The sequence below is a fragment of the Phoca vitulina genome, unplaced genomic scaffold (assembly GCF_004348235.1).
Source record: "Phoca vitulina isolate PV1807 unplaced genomic scaffold, GSC_HSeal_1.0 scaffold4, whole genome shotgun sequence".
Taxonomy (NCBI): domain Eukaryota; kingdom Metazoa; phylum Chordata; class Mammalia; order Carnivora; family Phocidae; genus Phoca; species Phoca vitulina.
The window spans coordinates 44,707,433-44,722,876 of NW_022589707.1; the positions used below are offsets into that span (position 1 = coordinate 44,707,433).

Consider the following 15,444-nt stretch of genomic DNA (forward strand, 5'->3'; position numbering starts at 1 on the left):
AGTTTAAGAGGAAGGTAATAGTGAGCCTAAAACAGGAATTTGAGAGAATATGGACTTAACATCTAATATGGCTGCTAGTTTCTTTATTATAAATAGATGCATTTGTCATATTACTGAGTTTAGGGCACATGTATCCCTGACACTTCTGTGTAAAACAGCACTGATTAAAAGTGACAAGGAGCTGATTATTTAACTCTGTGCTGAAGAAGTTCCTATGTAAACTGCATCTCTGCTTGCTGCCCTAAGCTAGCTTTCTCTTTGGGCACGCCCCTTTATCTGTCTGTTCCTCACTTTCCCAATTTGTAAATTGAGGTGTCATTTAAATTCTTTTCTCTCTACTGGTTACATATCATGATCAGTAAAGCTTCTCATATTACAACTGGTAGCATTACAGAACATTCTGTCCTTTACACTTATGTGGCTGCTTCAGTGCAGAAATTCCTAAAGTGAATTGTTAGGTAGCTATTTTTAAGATACATAAATAATAGGAATATTATCTAGATTTATTCAGTTTTGTAATTTAGTGATACAGTTCTGTGTAATGGGTTCTTGTGTTCTAAGAAAAATTAGGATTGTTTTAAGAGAAGTGAGAGTATGTTAAAAACATTATTTCCAAAGGATTTTTTTATGATTTTTTTTTTAATTTTTTTTTTTTTTTTAGATTTTATTTATTTATTTGAGAGAGAGAGACAGATAGAGAGAGGACAAGTGGGGAGGAGAGGGAGAGGCAGGCTCCCCACAGAGCCGGGAGCCCGATGTGGGACTCGATCCCAGGACCCCGGGATCATGACTTGAGCCGAAGGCAGACGCTTTAACCGACTGAGCCACCCAGGCGTCCTAGGATTTTTTATGATTTTAAATATCTGAGGGGCGCCTGGGTGGCTCAGTCGTTAAGCGTCTGCCTCGGCTCAGGTCATGATCCCAGGGTCCTGGGATCAAGCCCCGCATTTCCCTGCTCAGGATAGCCTGCTTCTCCCTCTCCCACTCCCCCTGCTCGTGTTCCCTCTCTAGCTGTCTCTCTCTCTGTCAAATAAATAAAATATTAAAAAAAAAAAATCTGAGTGACTTAAACAAGTAGAGATTTTGTTTCATTTTAAGAATGGGGGAAGAGGGTCAGTGATCTTTAGTAAAAGCGAATCAAAAGTAAATGTAAGGAAGATCCCACTGGAATAGGTGGTCTTTGCTTTTCCTGAGATTTTAAAACTAAATCAGCTAGGTGTAGAAGCAGCCAATGAGATCAGAAGATGGAGAAGCTGCCAGTAGTAATGGTAGAAACACTGCAAAGGGGAAGGAGCTCAGAACCCCTGAGGGCTGGTGGTTTCATGGGAAGGAAAAGGAAAGTCTCTTCCTAAACGGATAAAATGTGGACAGTCTTAACAATCCAAGTTCTTTGCAGAATTCAAGTGGGCATTTTTTTCTACATGTATGTAGGCAGTGATATAATAGAATCCCCGACTTTACACATGGACATTTCTCTAAATTGGTGTAGGAGGTAGCACTCAAAACAATGCTAAGAAAGAAGACAAATGTATCATCTATCTAGTTGGAATGGTTGATAAATTATGGTTATATTGCATGTGTTTGCTGTAGATGAGTGTGTTCTTGCGATTTTTCTTTAGATTTAAACCTGCTAACTTTATCTCTGCATATTAGTCTTAGACCTCAAAGAATGTGTCAGGAATTATCCAGAGAACTACTCCTGTAATCTACCCTTTTCTCCAGAATGGAATAAATCTTTGTTTTTGTGGATTTCAAAAATATGTGCTCGCAATTGCCTTTCCTCTTAGAAATACATAGGTATATAATCCTGTCTTGGAAATTTGGTATATATTTTTACAAATGTTATAATTAAAGGTAATTATTAATGGGAGCTTTGTACTATTTTTAACTTAGTCTCCTCAAGGAATTCACCTTGATGTTAACCACAATATCGTCATCACTCTTAAGAAGCTTGGCACAAGGGCATCTGGGTGGCTCAGTCAGTTAAGTGTCTGCTTTCGGCTCAGGTCATGATCCTGGGGTCTTGGGATTGAGCTACCTGCTCAGCGGGGAGCCTGCTTCTCCCTCTGCCTCTGCCTGCCACTCCCCCTGCTTGTGTGCGCGCTTGCTCCGTGTGTGCTCTCTCTCTGTCAAATAAATAAAATCCAAAAAAAAAAGAAACTTGGCACAGTACTATTATTTGATACGCAGCCTGTACTTAAATTTCATAGTTACCCCAATAATGTTCTATTCTACAGCTGTGTTTTCAGTAAGGAATCCAGTTAAGGATTATACATTGCAGTTGTCATGCAACTAGTCCCCTCTTTCTTTTTTTTAGCAGGAGTCCATCCTATGTGGTGTCACCTACTGCCTACCCCCTCCCCTTGTTTTTTTATTTAGGGCATCGAAAAATCCAGGCTAGTGGTTAGAATACCGCCTAATTTGGCTTTGAGTGACTGCTTGTACATGATTAGGCTCAGGGTTGTACCTTTTTGGGGGACAGGAATACCTTCTCTGTGTCCCATGGGGAAGCAGATGATGTCATGTGTTTCATTGTTGGCCATGTTGTTTGATCATAAAATTAAAGTAATGTCTGTCTGATTTCTGCACTGTAAAGGTATCTTTCCTATCTGTGATTAAGATGTAATCAGTAGTACTTTGAGAATATGTGTCTTGCTCCCCAACATTCTTTCCCCCAGTGGGTTTAATATCCATTGCTGACATTTGCCCAATCTTACATTACTATTTTTATGTCCGTTGTCTTTTACATTTATTAGTTGGCAGTGTTCTGTAAAGATAGCTTTCTCTACTTTCTGCTTTACGAGGAAAGATGTTTTTTTGTTCTTTACATTAGAATTACCCCAGACCTTTTGTGTTAGAGTCCATCCCCAAGGGCAGGAACTGGGAGTGAGACTCAGGTATTACTACTTTGGAAAGCTCTCTGGCCGACTCCAGTGTGGAGGTAGCCAAGGTTAACAACAGCTGCTCTGTTTAACTGGTTAAGGACCTGTGCCTCTCCTTGGACTTACATGAATCAAAATCTCAGTGGGAGCAGATGGAAGCTCAGAAATTTGTGATTTTGTAAAGGTCATCAGGAGTTTTTCGTTACCCATTCATTGCCAAACTGCTGTTCTGCAAGTAATGTTTACTGTTCTATGGAAGGTGGACTTCAATGTTGGAAAAAATATCAAGGGCAATGCACAGTAGACAATATTTGGGATAAGCATGAATACATACCACTTACGTATGTCACTCTTTCTACCTTGTATGGTGCTTTATTTTAAAGTGTGGGCAGGGGGCGCCTGGGTGACTCAAACGTCCAACTCTTGATTTGGGCTCAGATCATCACCTCAGGGGCATGAGATCAAGCCCCGCATCCGGCTCCATGCTGGGCATGGAGCCTGCTTAAGTTTCTCTCCTTAGGCCTCCCTGCCTCACCCCACTTGCACTCTCTCTCTCTTAAAAAAAAAAAAAAGGTGTGGTCAAAAACTTGCCCCCTTTTCTCTGGATCACCTGTTCTTACAACCCACAAATATCAGGCCAAAAACATCTATGAGATGCTGCCATATGTCTGTTTTCATGCCTCTAAATATATTTTGGCATGCTATGTGTATCAGGATTAGCTTTGGCTCTGTGTTACAGGAAAATAAATTGGTTTAAATGAGTTTTCCTTCTTCATCAGAAGAGGTGAAGGGTAGACAATCCAAGGCTGGTAGTGGTTGTGCTGCATCATCTAGGACAGGTGCTCCTATTGGCTTAGTTAGTATGCTGCCTCCCAGATCAGGATGACTGCTCAAGCTCCAGCCATTGAGTCTGATTCCAGCCAGCAAGGATGAAGGATAAAAAATCAAGAGCCACCTCATATAAGGACACTGACAATAGCTTTTTACACTTCCACGCGTTGGTCATGTTTGCCAGAACATAACATTGGTTACATCTACCTTCAAGAGAAGCTGGGAAACCGTGTCTGTAACTGAAGAGATGAATAAATCTGTCCCACTGGATTTAGTAATATTACCTGCAAAAGGAATCTCGCAGAGCCTGGGAGGGTGCAGGTGAGCTTTTAAGTTCTCTCAAAAACAAAACCAAACAAAAACCACGCAAAAAAAAAACAAAACCCAGAATAATCTAAATTGATTCTGGAGGAGAAAATTCGATCTTTCAGATTCCACTCCTACAGATCATTTTCACATCGAAACAAAGGGAAAGCACCATTTTCAGAGAATGTATTGTGTTTCTGGATACTAGGTAGAGTGAACTATACTTCCAAATAGCTGTGAGGTAATTTCCTGATTTACTGTTTTAAGGGAACGATTCTTTGACAAGTTTTGTTTTAGTATAGAACTTCTTGGTGGGGACGTACTTAATTTGGAATAGCTTTGCCTTCACTGTATATTATTAGACTCGGTTCTTTGTCTAAACTCAGATCACTAATACTGTTAAGTCTTACCTAATGGTCACCACTTTTTGAAACACAAACTTGTTTTTTAAAGGCAATAATTAAATTTACCAATTTAATTATTATACCAAGCTTTATCAATTTTTTTCTTACCATTTCTTTTTACATTCCTTTTTTTCCCTTTGGCTTCACTTTTCTTCTTGCTGAAGAACCTAGTATTGTAGGTCTGTGAGGGTCTGTGATGACATTTATTTAAAAACTGGGTTGGAGGAATAAAGGTTGGCAGGTGTCTGCTCTCAGCACGTGAGGTTACTCTTCCACCACAGCCTGGCACCCACAGCTGCTGATGAGAAGCTTGCTGGTCCTTAGAAGCTCTCACAGGGAAGTCGGTTACTTATTAAGGTTGACTCTTTAATCCTTGATGCCCTGTAGGTTAGCAGTGGATCTCTTTTACTTTAAGTGTATATTGCCTGGTAAGAAGTAGGTTTTGATGACTCAATGTTTCAAAGACTCTGACTCTCTTTTTATGTATTGCTTCCTCTCTCTCTTAGAGTTGTTTCATTTTTCTACTCCTGTTTTCTCACTGCTGCTTTGTAACATGAAAGGCGAATTGATGGACCTCGACTTTGGATTAATTCCTTGCTTCCGTTCTATTCCAGAACTTTGCTCACCCTCCCACCCTCCTCACCCCCCCACAATGTATTCTAACTGGAACCTGCCAGGTGGATTTTTTCCTAATAGAGCCAGAGTTGGTTCTTCCAACAGACAAAAAGTCTCTAGTTCCTGCCTAGCAGCTGGCTCAGGCAGTACTTAATTGGCAAACTTTGAGTTTAGAAATGACAAGAAATGCTCCTTTCAAAAACGCTCAGACAGTAGGGAAGAGGCAATTGGCAGCTCCTGAACACAGCAAGAGCTGAAGTTGGCATAGCACAGAACAGCATCCATAGCTGAATGTTATTTCCTGACGTTCGGGTTGGCAGAAGTTAGCTCAAGTGCTGTTGTCTTCATAATTTTGATAGCGTCTTTGGAATCTTCCCAGAAGTCTCCAGAACAATAGTGTGATCTTATAATTGCAAACTTAGTGTTTATCAAAGAGGCAAGAAAGATGAACATCTTCTTAGGTTTTTAGCTAGTTCAAGGTGCTCTTTAAGAAAAAATATTTTATGACTTGAAAGGGATTTTTGAATCTGTTCTCTTAGCCTTACTTCTTAGGATTTCTTATTGTAGGTACAGCTCTTTTGTCAGTAAAAAAAAAAAAAAAATTCAAAGTAAATAACTTACTGTATACACTTAGTAGCTCTAGGAGGCCTTGGTTTTACTTAGCTATGGGGAGAAACTTTCTGTGCCCTTTTTTTTTTTTTTTTTTTTTAAGTTTTCAATATTCTGTTCAGGTCATGGAGTTGAGTAAACTTAATTTCAGTTCCAGACTCAAATCCATTAAAACAAAATAAACAAACCAAAACAAAAAAAAACCCCCAGGAGTATCTGTTGTACAAACCAAAGGGAAACACTGGCATCCTTCCAGGTTCCTGAAGGCTGGTCTTGATGGCTGGCAGGCAGGTCTCCATGCCTTTGTGATGTCTTCGATTCTGTTCCCCACAAAGTAAATACACTTAACCTTACTGTTTGCTCATTCTTGTATCTCCTCATGATAGATGATTAGGAATTACTCATTGGCAGACTTCACCAGTTATGCAAACTTTCAGTTGAGCAGCTTTGTTCTTATGTTATTTCAAGCTATAACATAGAGTCTGCCAAGAAGTCCAGAGGAAGTTTTGCCGATAGGCATCTGGCAGAAATCCATTGGGAAGCAGCTTGGGTCATGTGACCATCCCTCACCTCTGAAGATTTAGGAAGAGAAGGGTTCAGGATAATGCAGCTGAACATTAACCTAAATGCAAAGAATGTGTAACAAGAAAGGGTAATGCTAATGAGTTTTTTCAAGCTTGATCTCAGAGACTTAAAGTCACAGGTGCAAGGGGCTTATCATAACCCATTGTTCTGGCTTCTTAGTTTTGTAAAGAATCATCTCCGTATCCAAATCCTGGAAACATGGCTTACTATGCAGAACTCTATACAACAGTAATTTGTACCACAGAGCCAGTTTTGTTTTGTTTTGTTTTAAGATTTTATTTATTTGACAGAGCGAGACACAGCGAGAGAGGGAACACAAGCAGGGGGAGTGGGAGAGGGAGAAGCAGGCTTCCTGTGGAGCAGGGAGCCCGATGTGGGGCTCGATCCCAGGACCCTGGGATCATGACCTGAACCGAAGGCAGATGCTTAACTGATTGAGCCACCCAGGCGCCCCCCACAGAACCAGTTTAATGATTGTCAAATAGGATAATTATGTGAGCTGCCTTATATTCCCAGAGGAAAAGTTCCTTTAAAAGGGGGTGGGGAGATGGATTAGCCCGGTGATGGGTATTAAGGAGGGCACACATACTGCATGGAGCACTGGGTGTTATACGCAAACAATGAATCATGGAACACTACATCAAAAACTAATGATGTAATGTATGGCGATTAACATAATAAAATAAAAAAAAGTAAGTTACAGTCGGGGAGGTGCTCGGTGGATATGGAATTGGCGTGAAGGGAGTTGGGTGATGTTCAGAAATGTCTTCATCAAGCCTCAGACTTCTGATGAGTCAACTTTTTATTAAGGCGCTGTTGCCAGGAGTGCACATCACTGCCCATCGGTGTGGGGCAGCACCTCTTGGTACGTTTAGTTTGCTTCTTTCTGACACTGCTTTTTCTATTTGACAGGCTTTGTTGTTCCTGTTTTCATCCCAGCACAGAACATTTTGCTGTCTGTATGCGGATTCTTTGTCTTCACTTTAAAATTTGGTCCCTTTGGCCCTTCTCTACTGACCACCCCTCCTTTTCCAAAGCCTCACACAACTTTTCAGTTTGTTCTTAGTCTTCGTATTGGATGTGTTCACTCCTACTTGATTCCCACTCCCAAAAAGCAACGAAAAAAAGCGCTGATGGCCTTTCATCGCTGTGTCAGAAAGATTATTTGGCTTTTGTTCAGCTTTTGTGGCAATAGCATAGGTTTGAGCTTTTCTCCTAGCAGAATTGTCTTCAGTATCTTCGAGGCTAGGACACATGCCCACTCTGTGCTTGTGAGGCTCTGCAGCTTTTGCTCCAAGGATGCCTGTTAACATCGATCCTCTGAAGACAGAGAGAAGTTGCTCTCTGGGATCAGTCCCGGGAAAAGTGTTTTTTACTAAGCAAATGGATAGTTTTTCTCTTCCAGGCATACTCAATTATGCAGCTGATTTTCTTTTTTAAAATTAGCTGCTAGGAAGCTTAGTGCCAAATGTATACAAGAACAGCATTCCTGGCTTCATCTTTTATATTCAGGTCCCTATGCTCTTATTTCTTCGCCTCCTTTGTTTTACTTCTAGATTATGTGTATTTTCTGAGCAGCTTAAAATCTTTCTGGAACAGGCCCAGAAAACAAATAATTACACAGTCATGGCAAAATACAATGGGGCAGATCTGGGCGAGTTACACATTGGGTTTAGTCTGATCATTAAAAAGGTCTTTATCGCTCGCTGTCAGGCCAAAAACAAAAGTATATTATTCAGAAGAACATGGTATAGATGTTCTCAGTGAGATAAAATACTTAGATTCTATCTTTACATTAATCCTAACTAATTTTTTTTTTTTTTTAAGTATCAGTTTTGCTATAAGGACCAGAATGACAAATTAATATTAACATTAAGCACCATTTATGGTCAATGTCCTCATTAATTCAGTTATTAAAATAAGAAAGGCCTTAAAGTGTCCCCTGGAATAAATGGTACTTGGTCATTACAGAACACACTGACAGGCTGTGAAGTATGGTGCTTTGCACACAGAGGCACTATTCTTAGGACTGGGAAATACTAAAAGAATGAACTAATGTTACTCGTTCAGTGTTCTTCACTGGTGAATAGCAACAGAAGTGATTTGGCCAAGCTGTGCGGGACAGGCCCCTGTCACAGATCTCCACAGTTCAGAGTTTAGTGGGAAGGCAAACCCTCTTCTGGTATATTTGTTCTAAGAGTGCTTATATGGAGATCAGGCAGGCTCCATGTAGCTGACCGCTGTATTAAGACCTGCAGTGTGTTATGACGTCCTGGGAAACACCAGGAATACTAAGTTGTAAAGAAAGTAGTACAGCTATTTATACATATGCCGAAGAAATAGAATCCAATGATTTTCCTCAGTAATATTTCCTGGAGTTGAATTTGGGGTTAACTCTTAACAGGAAATGGGAGGTACGTGTGGGTTACAGGTCAAGGAAGAGACTTAGAAAGAAGAGCACGGTTCAGATGATTTTCATTTGTAGAAAACACGGCCTGGGGTCTCGAATCTGATGTTGCTTTCTGTTTCATAAGTGTGAAAGGCGTGGTTCAAGATAAGATGATTTCCCCCTTTCTTGAATATGTATTTGTTGACCATAAAATAAATGTATTAGTATGAGAATTTGGAAATAACCTGTCAGTTTTAAATGCTAATGCTCCGATCCAGCGTTTCTATTACATAAAATCTTAGAAGTATTTGTATAGGGGCACAAGATTTATGTTTAGAGATTTGATTGCAGTGTTAGAGAAATTAGTGAAAAAATGGAAACCGAACTTTCTGCAGATCTTGAAAATAGTACCTTCAGATACAACAAAATAACTGTCAGGTAAAGATGAAGGAATTGTGAATTTCTTTCTTAAACTTTTCTGTGATGTGGTTATTTTATTCTCAAGTGGAAACAAACACTGAGACTCTTAAGTTATAAAGTACCTTAAACACTCATAAGATGGGTGTGTGCTGATGAGACAACAAACCTGTTGCTGTCGGATCCTTGTTCTGTTGGAGCTTCATTTTTTTGTTTGTGTGTGATTTCAATTAAACTATTAAAGTTTTTGTAAATTTTTTTGAGGTATAATTGACATACAACATTGGTGTCGGGTACACATAATGATTTGATATTTGTATATATTGCAAAACGATCACAGTAAGTCAACATCCATAGCATAGTGGTTTTTTTCCTTGTTGATAAGAACTTTTAAGATCTCTCTTAGCAACCTTCCAATGTGCAGTATAGTATTAACTGTAGTCATCAAGCTGTACATTACATTCCCATGACTTATTATATAGCTGGAAGTTTGTGCCTTTTGATCCCCTTTACATCATTCTTAACCTTTAGTTATCCCTTTTCTTCAAAATAGAGAATTTTTTTTAAAGTAGGCGGCTTCACGCCCAACGTGGAACTTGAACTCACAACCCTGAGATCAAGACCTGAGATTGAGTTGGATGCTCTACCGACTGTGAGCCACCCAGGTGCCCCCCCAAATAAAGAATTTTTTTTTAAATATTTTATTTATTTATTTGAGAGAGACAGAGATAGAGCTCGAGCAGGAAGGAGGGGGAGAAGCAGACACCCTGTGGAGCAGGGAGCCCGATGCGGGGCTCGATCCCAGGACCCTGGGATCATGACCTGAGCCGAAGGCAGAGGCTTAACCATCTGAGCCACCCAGGCGCCCCCAAATAAAGAATTTTTAATGGACTATCTCTGGTGCCATTTTTTGCACATTGATAATCAAAGGCTTAAGCTTTTGCCAACTACACATAGGAAATTTCTTTTGACTCAGGAAGTCATACCAAGGTAGAGAGAAGAGTGGTACCACCAGGGAAGGCAGCACCTCCTCAGCTGAGAGTTCTCTTGGGCTACTGCGTGTGTTTGTGTTTTGTTTGTTTTGAGAGCTCCAGTGGGGTAGGGGGAGAGGAAGAGGGACAAGCAGACTCCATGCTGAGCAGAGAACCCCACGTGGGACTTGATCCCAAGACCTGAGATCATGATCTGAGCTGAAGTCAGTCGCTTAACTGACTGAACCACCCAGGCGCCCCTGGGCTGTTCTTAAGAGTCACTTCTGCAGCTCTGTATTACAAAGCATATCTGTAGCTGTTGGAAACACAGTTATGTCCTTTTTTTTTTTTTAAATAAACATGGCTTGAGAGAGAAGTCTATGTTTGAATGCTGGCTGCAACACTAATCAATATATGACCATGTACAAGTCACTTAATCTCTTTTGCTCGGTTTTCTCATTTTTAAAATGGAAATGCTGTTAGTTTCTATTAGTTGTACGGGTTGTGAGGTGTAGATGAGGTGATGCACCTCACAGAGAAAACTCACAAACTGTCACCACACAGGACTCCTGTATACCCCTGCTCCCTGATCATAGTTACCTTCTTCTTAAACTTGAATTTTGACCTCAGCATGCTTTTTACCCATCTTCCACCATGCTAAACACAAAGGTAGCACTCACATGTTCCATGAATGTCTTAACTGGGATTCCACCATTCTGTGTGGACAGAGTGGGAAACTTTTTGTATAACTTGATAATGATCAATTTTGAACGTTCAGAACCTTTGACTCAAGCAGTTTTACTTCTAAGAATCTATGTAGTAGAGGTATTTGTACAAGGGCACAATTTTTTATACAAAGATTTGATTGCAGTATTACATGAATTAGTTGAAAATTGTTAAGTACACACATACACACACACATGCACGGAGATGAGTCAGCAGTGGTGAGTCTAGCTGGACGACTAACCTGTTTAATGGGATGAGGCAGGGCCATATGAATGAATGAATGAGATCCAAGCTGTATCGTTACGGTAAAAAAACAAATTAGAACATGTTATTTGGGGGTGCCTCAGTTGGTTAAGTGTCTGCTTTCGGCTCAGGTCATGATCCCGGGGTCCTGGGATCCAGCCCCGCATCAGGCTCCATGCTAGGTGGAAAGCCTGCTTCTCCCTCTCCCACTCCCCCTGCTTGTGTTCCCTCTGTGTCTCTGTCAAATAAATAAAATCTAAAAAAAAAACCACAGACATGTTATTTGTAGCATGTTCCCATTCATTGACTATTTTGGCTTATTAAATCCATTTCTCCCCTGTCCTTACCTAGTTTCCCACGTCTTCTTTTCCACAGGGTTTGGTCATTCTTCCTGAGCATTTTGCCTGGAAGAATTAGACTTATTTGGGGTTGGTGCTTTCTTTTTTTTTTTTTTTAATTTTTTAAAATTTTTTTAAAGATTTTATTTATTCATTTGAGACACAGAGATACAGGGAGAGAGGCAGAGGGAGAGGGAGAAGCAGGCTCCTCGCTGAGCCAGGAGCCCGATGTGGGGCTTGATCCCAGGACCCCGGGATCATGACCTGAGCTGAAGGCAGATGCTTAACCATCTGAGCCACCCAGGTACCCGGTTGGTGCTTTCTTTAGGTAATTAGTTGATTATAGAAGTAACAGTTGTTTAGGTCAATGTAAATTTTTCCGATTTTTGGTAAATCCTACTAGACAGATTTTTGACATTTTCAGATTTATTGACATTGTTGTATCTTTTTATCTTATATTTCCCCCTTTCTCATTTCAATTTTTTTTTAAGATTTTATTTGACAGAGAGAGAGCGAGAACAGGAACACGGGGGAAGTGGGAAAGGGAGAAGCAGGCTTCGCAGTGAGCAGGGAGCCTGATGTGGGGCTCGGTCCCAGGACCCTGGGATTGTGACGTGAGCTGAAGGCAGACGCTTAACGACTGAGCCACCCAGGCGCCCCCATTTCAGTTTCTTAACTGATACATAGACAAAAGGTTTTCCTTTAAAGAACCAGCCCAGCCTTTTTGTTATTTCCAGGGTTTCTGTTTATTAATTTAGTTTTTAAAAATCTTTGCTTCAGAGGAAGGAAACTATAAAGACTACTAAAAAAAATTCCTACCAAATAGTGTGAGTAAACTGTGTCCTGTGGTGGAACGGCCTTCTGTTAAGTGCGTGTCGAGGGACAAATGGAATGGCTGATTCATCCATACGTGGGTTTCTGCTGTTGAGCAGCATCTCCCCATAGACCTGTGGTATGGAGTGCTCCATGCTCTCTGGGCTTAATAGGGAGAAGATGGAGCTGATAATGCCCCTGGTAATTTTTGTGTTGGAAGAGTGGAGGTCATTTGGTGGACCAACATTAGGTAGCCCAAAATTTGTTCCACATCCAGTAAAAATGAATGAGCCCAGTGCTCCTGTTTCCTTTGACTAAGATTTTCAGAAACTGCCTAAAATGATCATGTTCTAAAGATTTTCCTAGTTCCTGGGATGTTTGAAAGCCAAACTATTGACCTGTTTGTTCGAGACTTTACGAATTTAGAGAGGGTTTTGTAAATTAGAAATTAGACTGATGCTGTTTCATGGCTCTGTGTGAACATATTACAGTACTTGAGGGACAACTTGAGTACTTGGAAATGGAATTTATCGTATCCTCCATAACAGGAATTTAAGAAGGCTCAAGAGAGAATTCTGTGAAGTGTTTCTTACCAAGTAGTTAATGTGTACATTTCTTACTGCAATATATCTTTTTTTTTTTTTTTTTAAGATTTTATTTATTTATTTGACAGAGACAGAGATAGCGAGAGCAGGAACACAAGCAGGGGGAGTGAGAGAGGGAGAAACAGGCTTTCTGCCAGGCAGGGTGCCTGATGTGGGACTCGATCCCAGGACCCGGGGATCATGACCTGAGCTGAAGGCAGATGCTTAACGACTGAGCCACCCCGGCGCCCTGCAGTATATCTTCTAATATCTCTGTAAATCTTAGTTGGTAGGTGAACTTTTTAAAAAACTGCATATTAAGTTAGTATATTCAGTTATGGTTCATCTTAAAATATTTCTTGGCATATATGGGAAATCTGTACCTGCCTCTCAATTTTGCTGTGAACCTAAAATTGCTCCAAAAAAGTCTTAGAAAATAAAAAATATTTCCTGGAGTAAATTTCTTAGAATTGACTTATCCTGGGAAGTATGTTTTTCTTAATGTTGTTAGAAAGTAAGCAGGTATTGAGGCAACTGGATGGCTCAGTTAAGCGTCCAACTCTTGATTTCAGCTCAGGTCTTGATCTCAGGGTTGTAAGTTTGGGCCCCACGGTGGGCTCCACACTAGGCATGGAGTCTACTTAAAAAAAAAAAAAAAGTAGGCAAGTATTAATATATGAACATGTGCACTGCTTCTGCATTTTAGAACCTGTAGCTCACCAGTAACATCACTGAATCTTGGATTAGGTGTTTTTTTTGAACCCAGTCACTGTGTTCTCTTGAGTGTCTGTTAGCCCTACAAGAATGACTATTTGAAGGGATATGATTCAGGAAGGACATAGTTGGCTTGAAGTAGGAAGTTGAGAAGTGTATAGATAAAATCCACATTTGAAGAACCTTTGAGGAGTTAGCCTTAAAAATGTTTTCCAATTTGTCCGTATGTTAAGTGGCAAAGGAAGGGCAGAGATGGGAGGAATAATGAACTATATGGGAAAAAATCTTAGGCGTTTTGCCACTAGAGTGAGAGTTCTCTTCTAATCTGTCCTATGTTTGGGTGTGGTTGTGTACTGAATGGTGGTAGTAAGGTTTTACACAATTCAGTCCTATGTAATGAGACTCGGGAGTTCTTCCCTTTGAGACTAGTTCATCAGGTATGTGTTTATGAAGCAAAACCTACACCGATAAAGTGTAGACTTGGTGTCCTTGGATGCAGTTGTGTTCAGTGATGTGTGGCCCAGAATTTCACTTACTTGTCAAGAATCTAAACTTTATGACTCTGACTTACCTTTTAAATCTGTAAATCAGTGACATCCTAAAGTTGAAGAAAACTGTGTAGAGAAAAGTGACCTTTTAAATTCAGATGCTTTCAGGATGAATAGGAGATGTTCTCAACTTCAGGTAAACTCTTACCACACTACCGTATGAGGATGCCCCCACCCCTCTGCCAAGGATAATAGCCTAATTTTACCAAATACACACGTATGTCCTGTCTTTACAGCAGCAGTCAGAAACGGAGACTGTCCATCTGTTCATCCCAGCCCTGTCTGTTGGCGCCATTATCGGCAAGCAGGGGCAGCACATCAAGCAGCTTTCTCGCTTTGCAGGAGCTTCTATTAAGGTACTGTTCTGCCAACCGTGGCTGTTAGTGCTTTAATGACAGTAGGTCACAGGAACATGAGTCGTCCTGCCACTTAATAATCGAACTGAATGTGGCAGTCCATACTGCAGCTACACGGGGTTTAACAGAAAACCCTGAACAACAGCTTCAACAAAGGAAGTTGCCTTCTCAGAAAAAAGTAGTCTGGAGGTAAGCAGTCCAGCGCTGGTGTGGTAGTTTTGGCCCACTAAGTCCCTGGACCTAGGTTAGTTCTAGCTTATCTTCCCCAGGCATGGCCTTGGTCCCTCTTGGCCCCAAATGACAATATTCTATGCTCTTGGGGCTCCGTCGCTAGGCGTCTGCCTTCGGCTCAGGTCACGATCCCAGGGTCCTGGGATGGAGCCCCGCATCGGGCTCCCTGCTCGGCGGGAAGCCTGCTTCTCCCTCTCCCACTCCCCCCACTTGTGTTCCCTCTCTCGCTGTGTCTCTGTCAAATAAATAAAATCTTTAAAAAAAAAAAAAAAATTCTGTGCTCTCACAAATCTGGGGTCCAGCCAGTTGGAGAACACGAAGAACCTTCCTCTTACAGAGATTTCTTACTAGCCGCCATAAGATATTTTTATCTCCATTTCATTAATAAGAAACTGCATCACAAGGCCAGACACAGCTGAAAGAGCAACAGGGAAATGTTAAGCTAAATATTTTATTATTACGGAAAGTGGGATAACAAGTATCAGAGGACAGTTAATGGTATCCACCAACTAGAGAATTCTGTGCTCTGAAGATTCTGTATTTTGATATGCTGAGAAACAATATGATAACAGAGATAGCTCATTGTGTTTTAAGGTATGCACAAACTGATAATGGCTTGATGCAGTGAAATTTTTCTTCAGGAAAACATCAGTCTAGTGGGATGTTTTTTGTTGTTAATGTTTTATAAAAAACTTTAATTTTTTTTGAAGATTTTTTAATTTTTATTTATTTGACAGAGAGAGAGACAGCAAGAGAGGGAACACAAGCAGAGGGAGAGGGAGAAGCAGGCTTCCCGCCGAGCAGGGAGCCCGATGCGGGGCTCGATCCCAGGACCCTGGGATCATCACCTGAGCCAAAGGCAGACGCTTAATGACTGAGCCA

At 40.8% G+C, this 15,444-nt stretch overlaps 1 protein-coding gene across 1 annotated transcript in view; it reads left to right on the forward strand.

Annotated features, from left to right (window-relative positions):
* Positions 1 to 15,444, forward strand: part of IGF2BP3 (insulin like growth factor 2 mRNA binding protein 3) — a 153,062-nt gene that overhangs the window by 130,493 nt on the left and 7,125 nt on the right. The window contains exon 11 of the mRNA XM_032401939.1: positions 14,212 to 14,331. Coding sequence (XP_032257830.1) covers positions 14,212 to 14,331 — 120 coding nt within the window. The remainder of the gene's footprint in view (positions 1 to 14,211; positions 14,332 to 15,444) is intronic.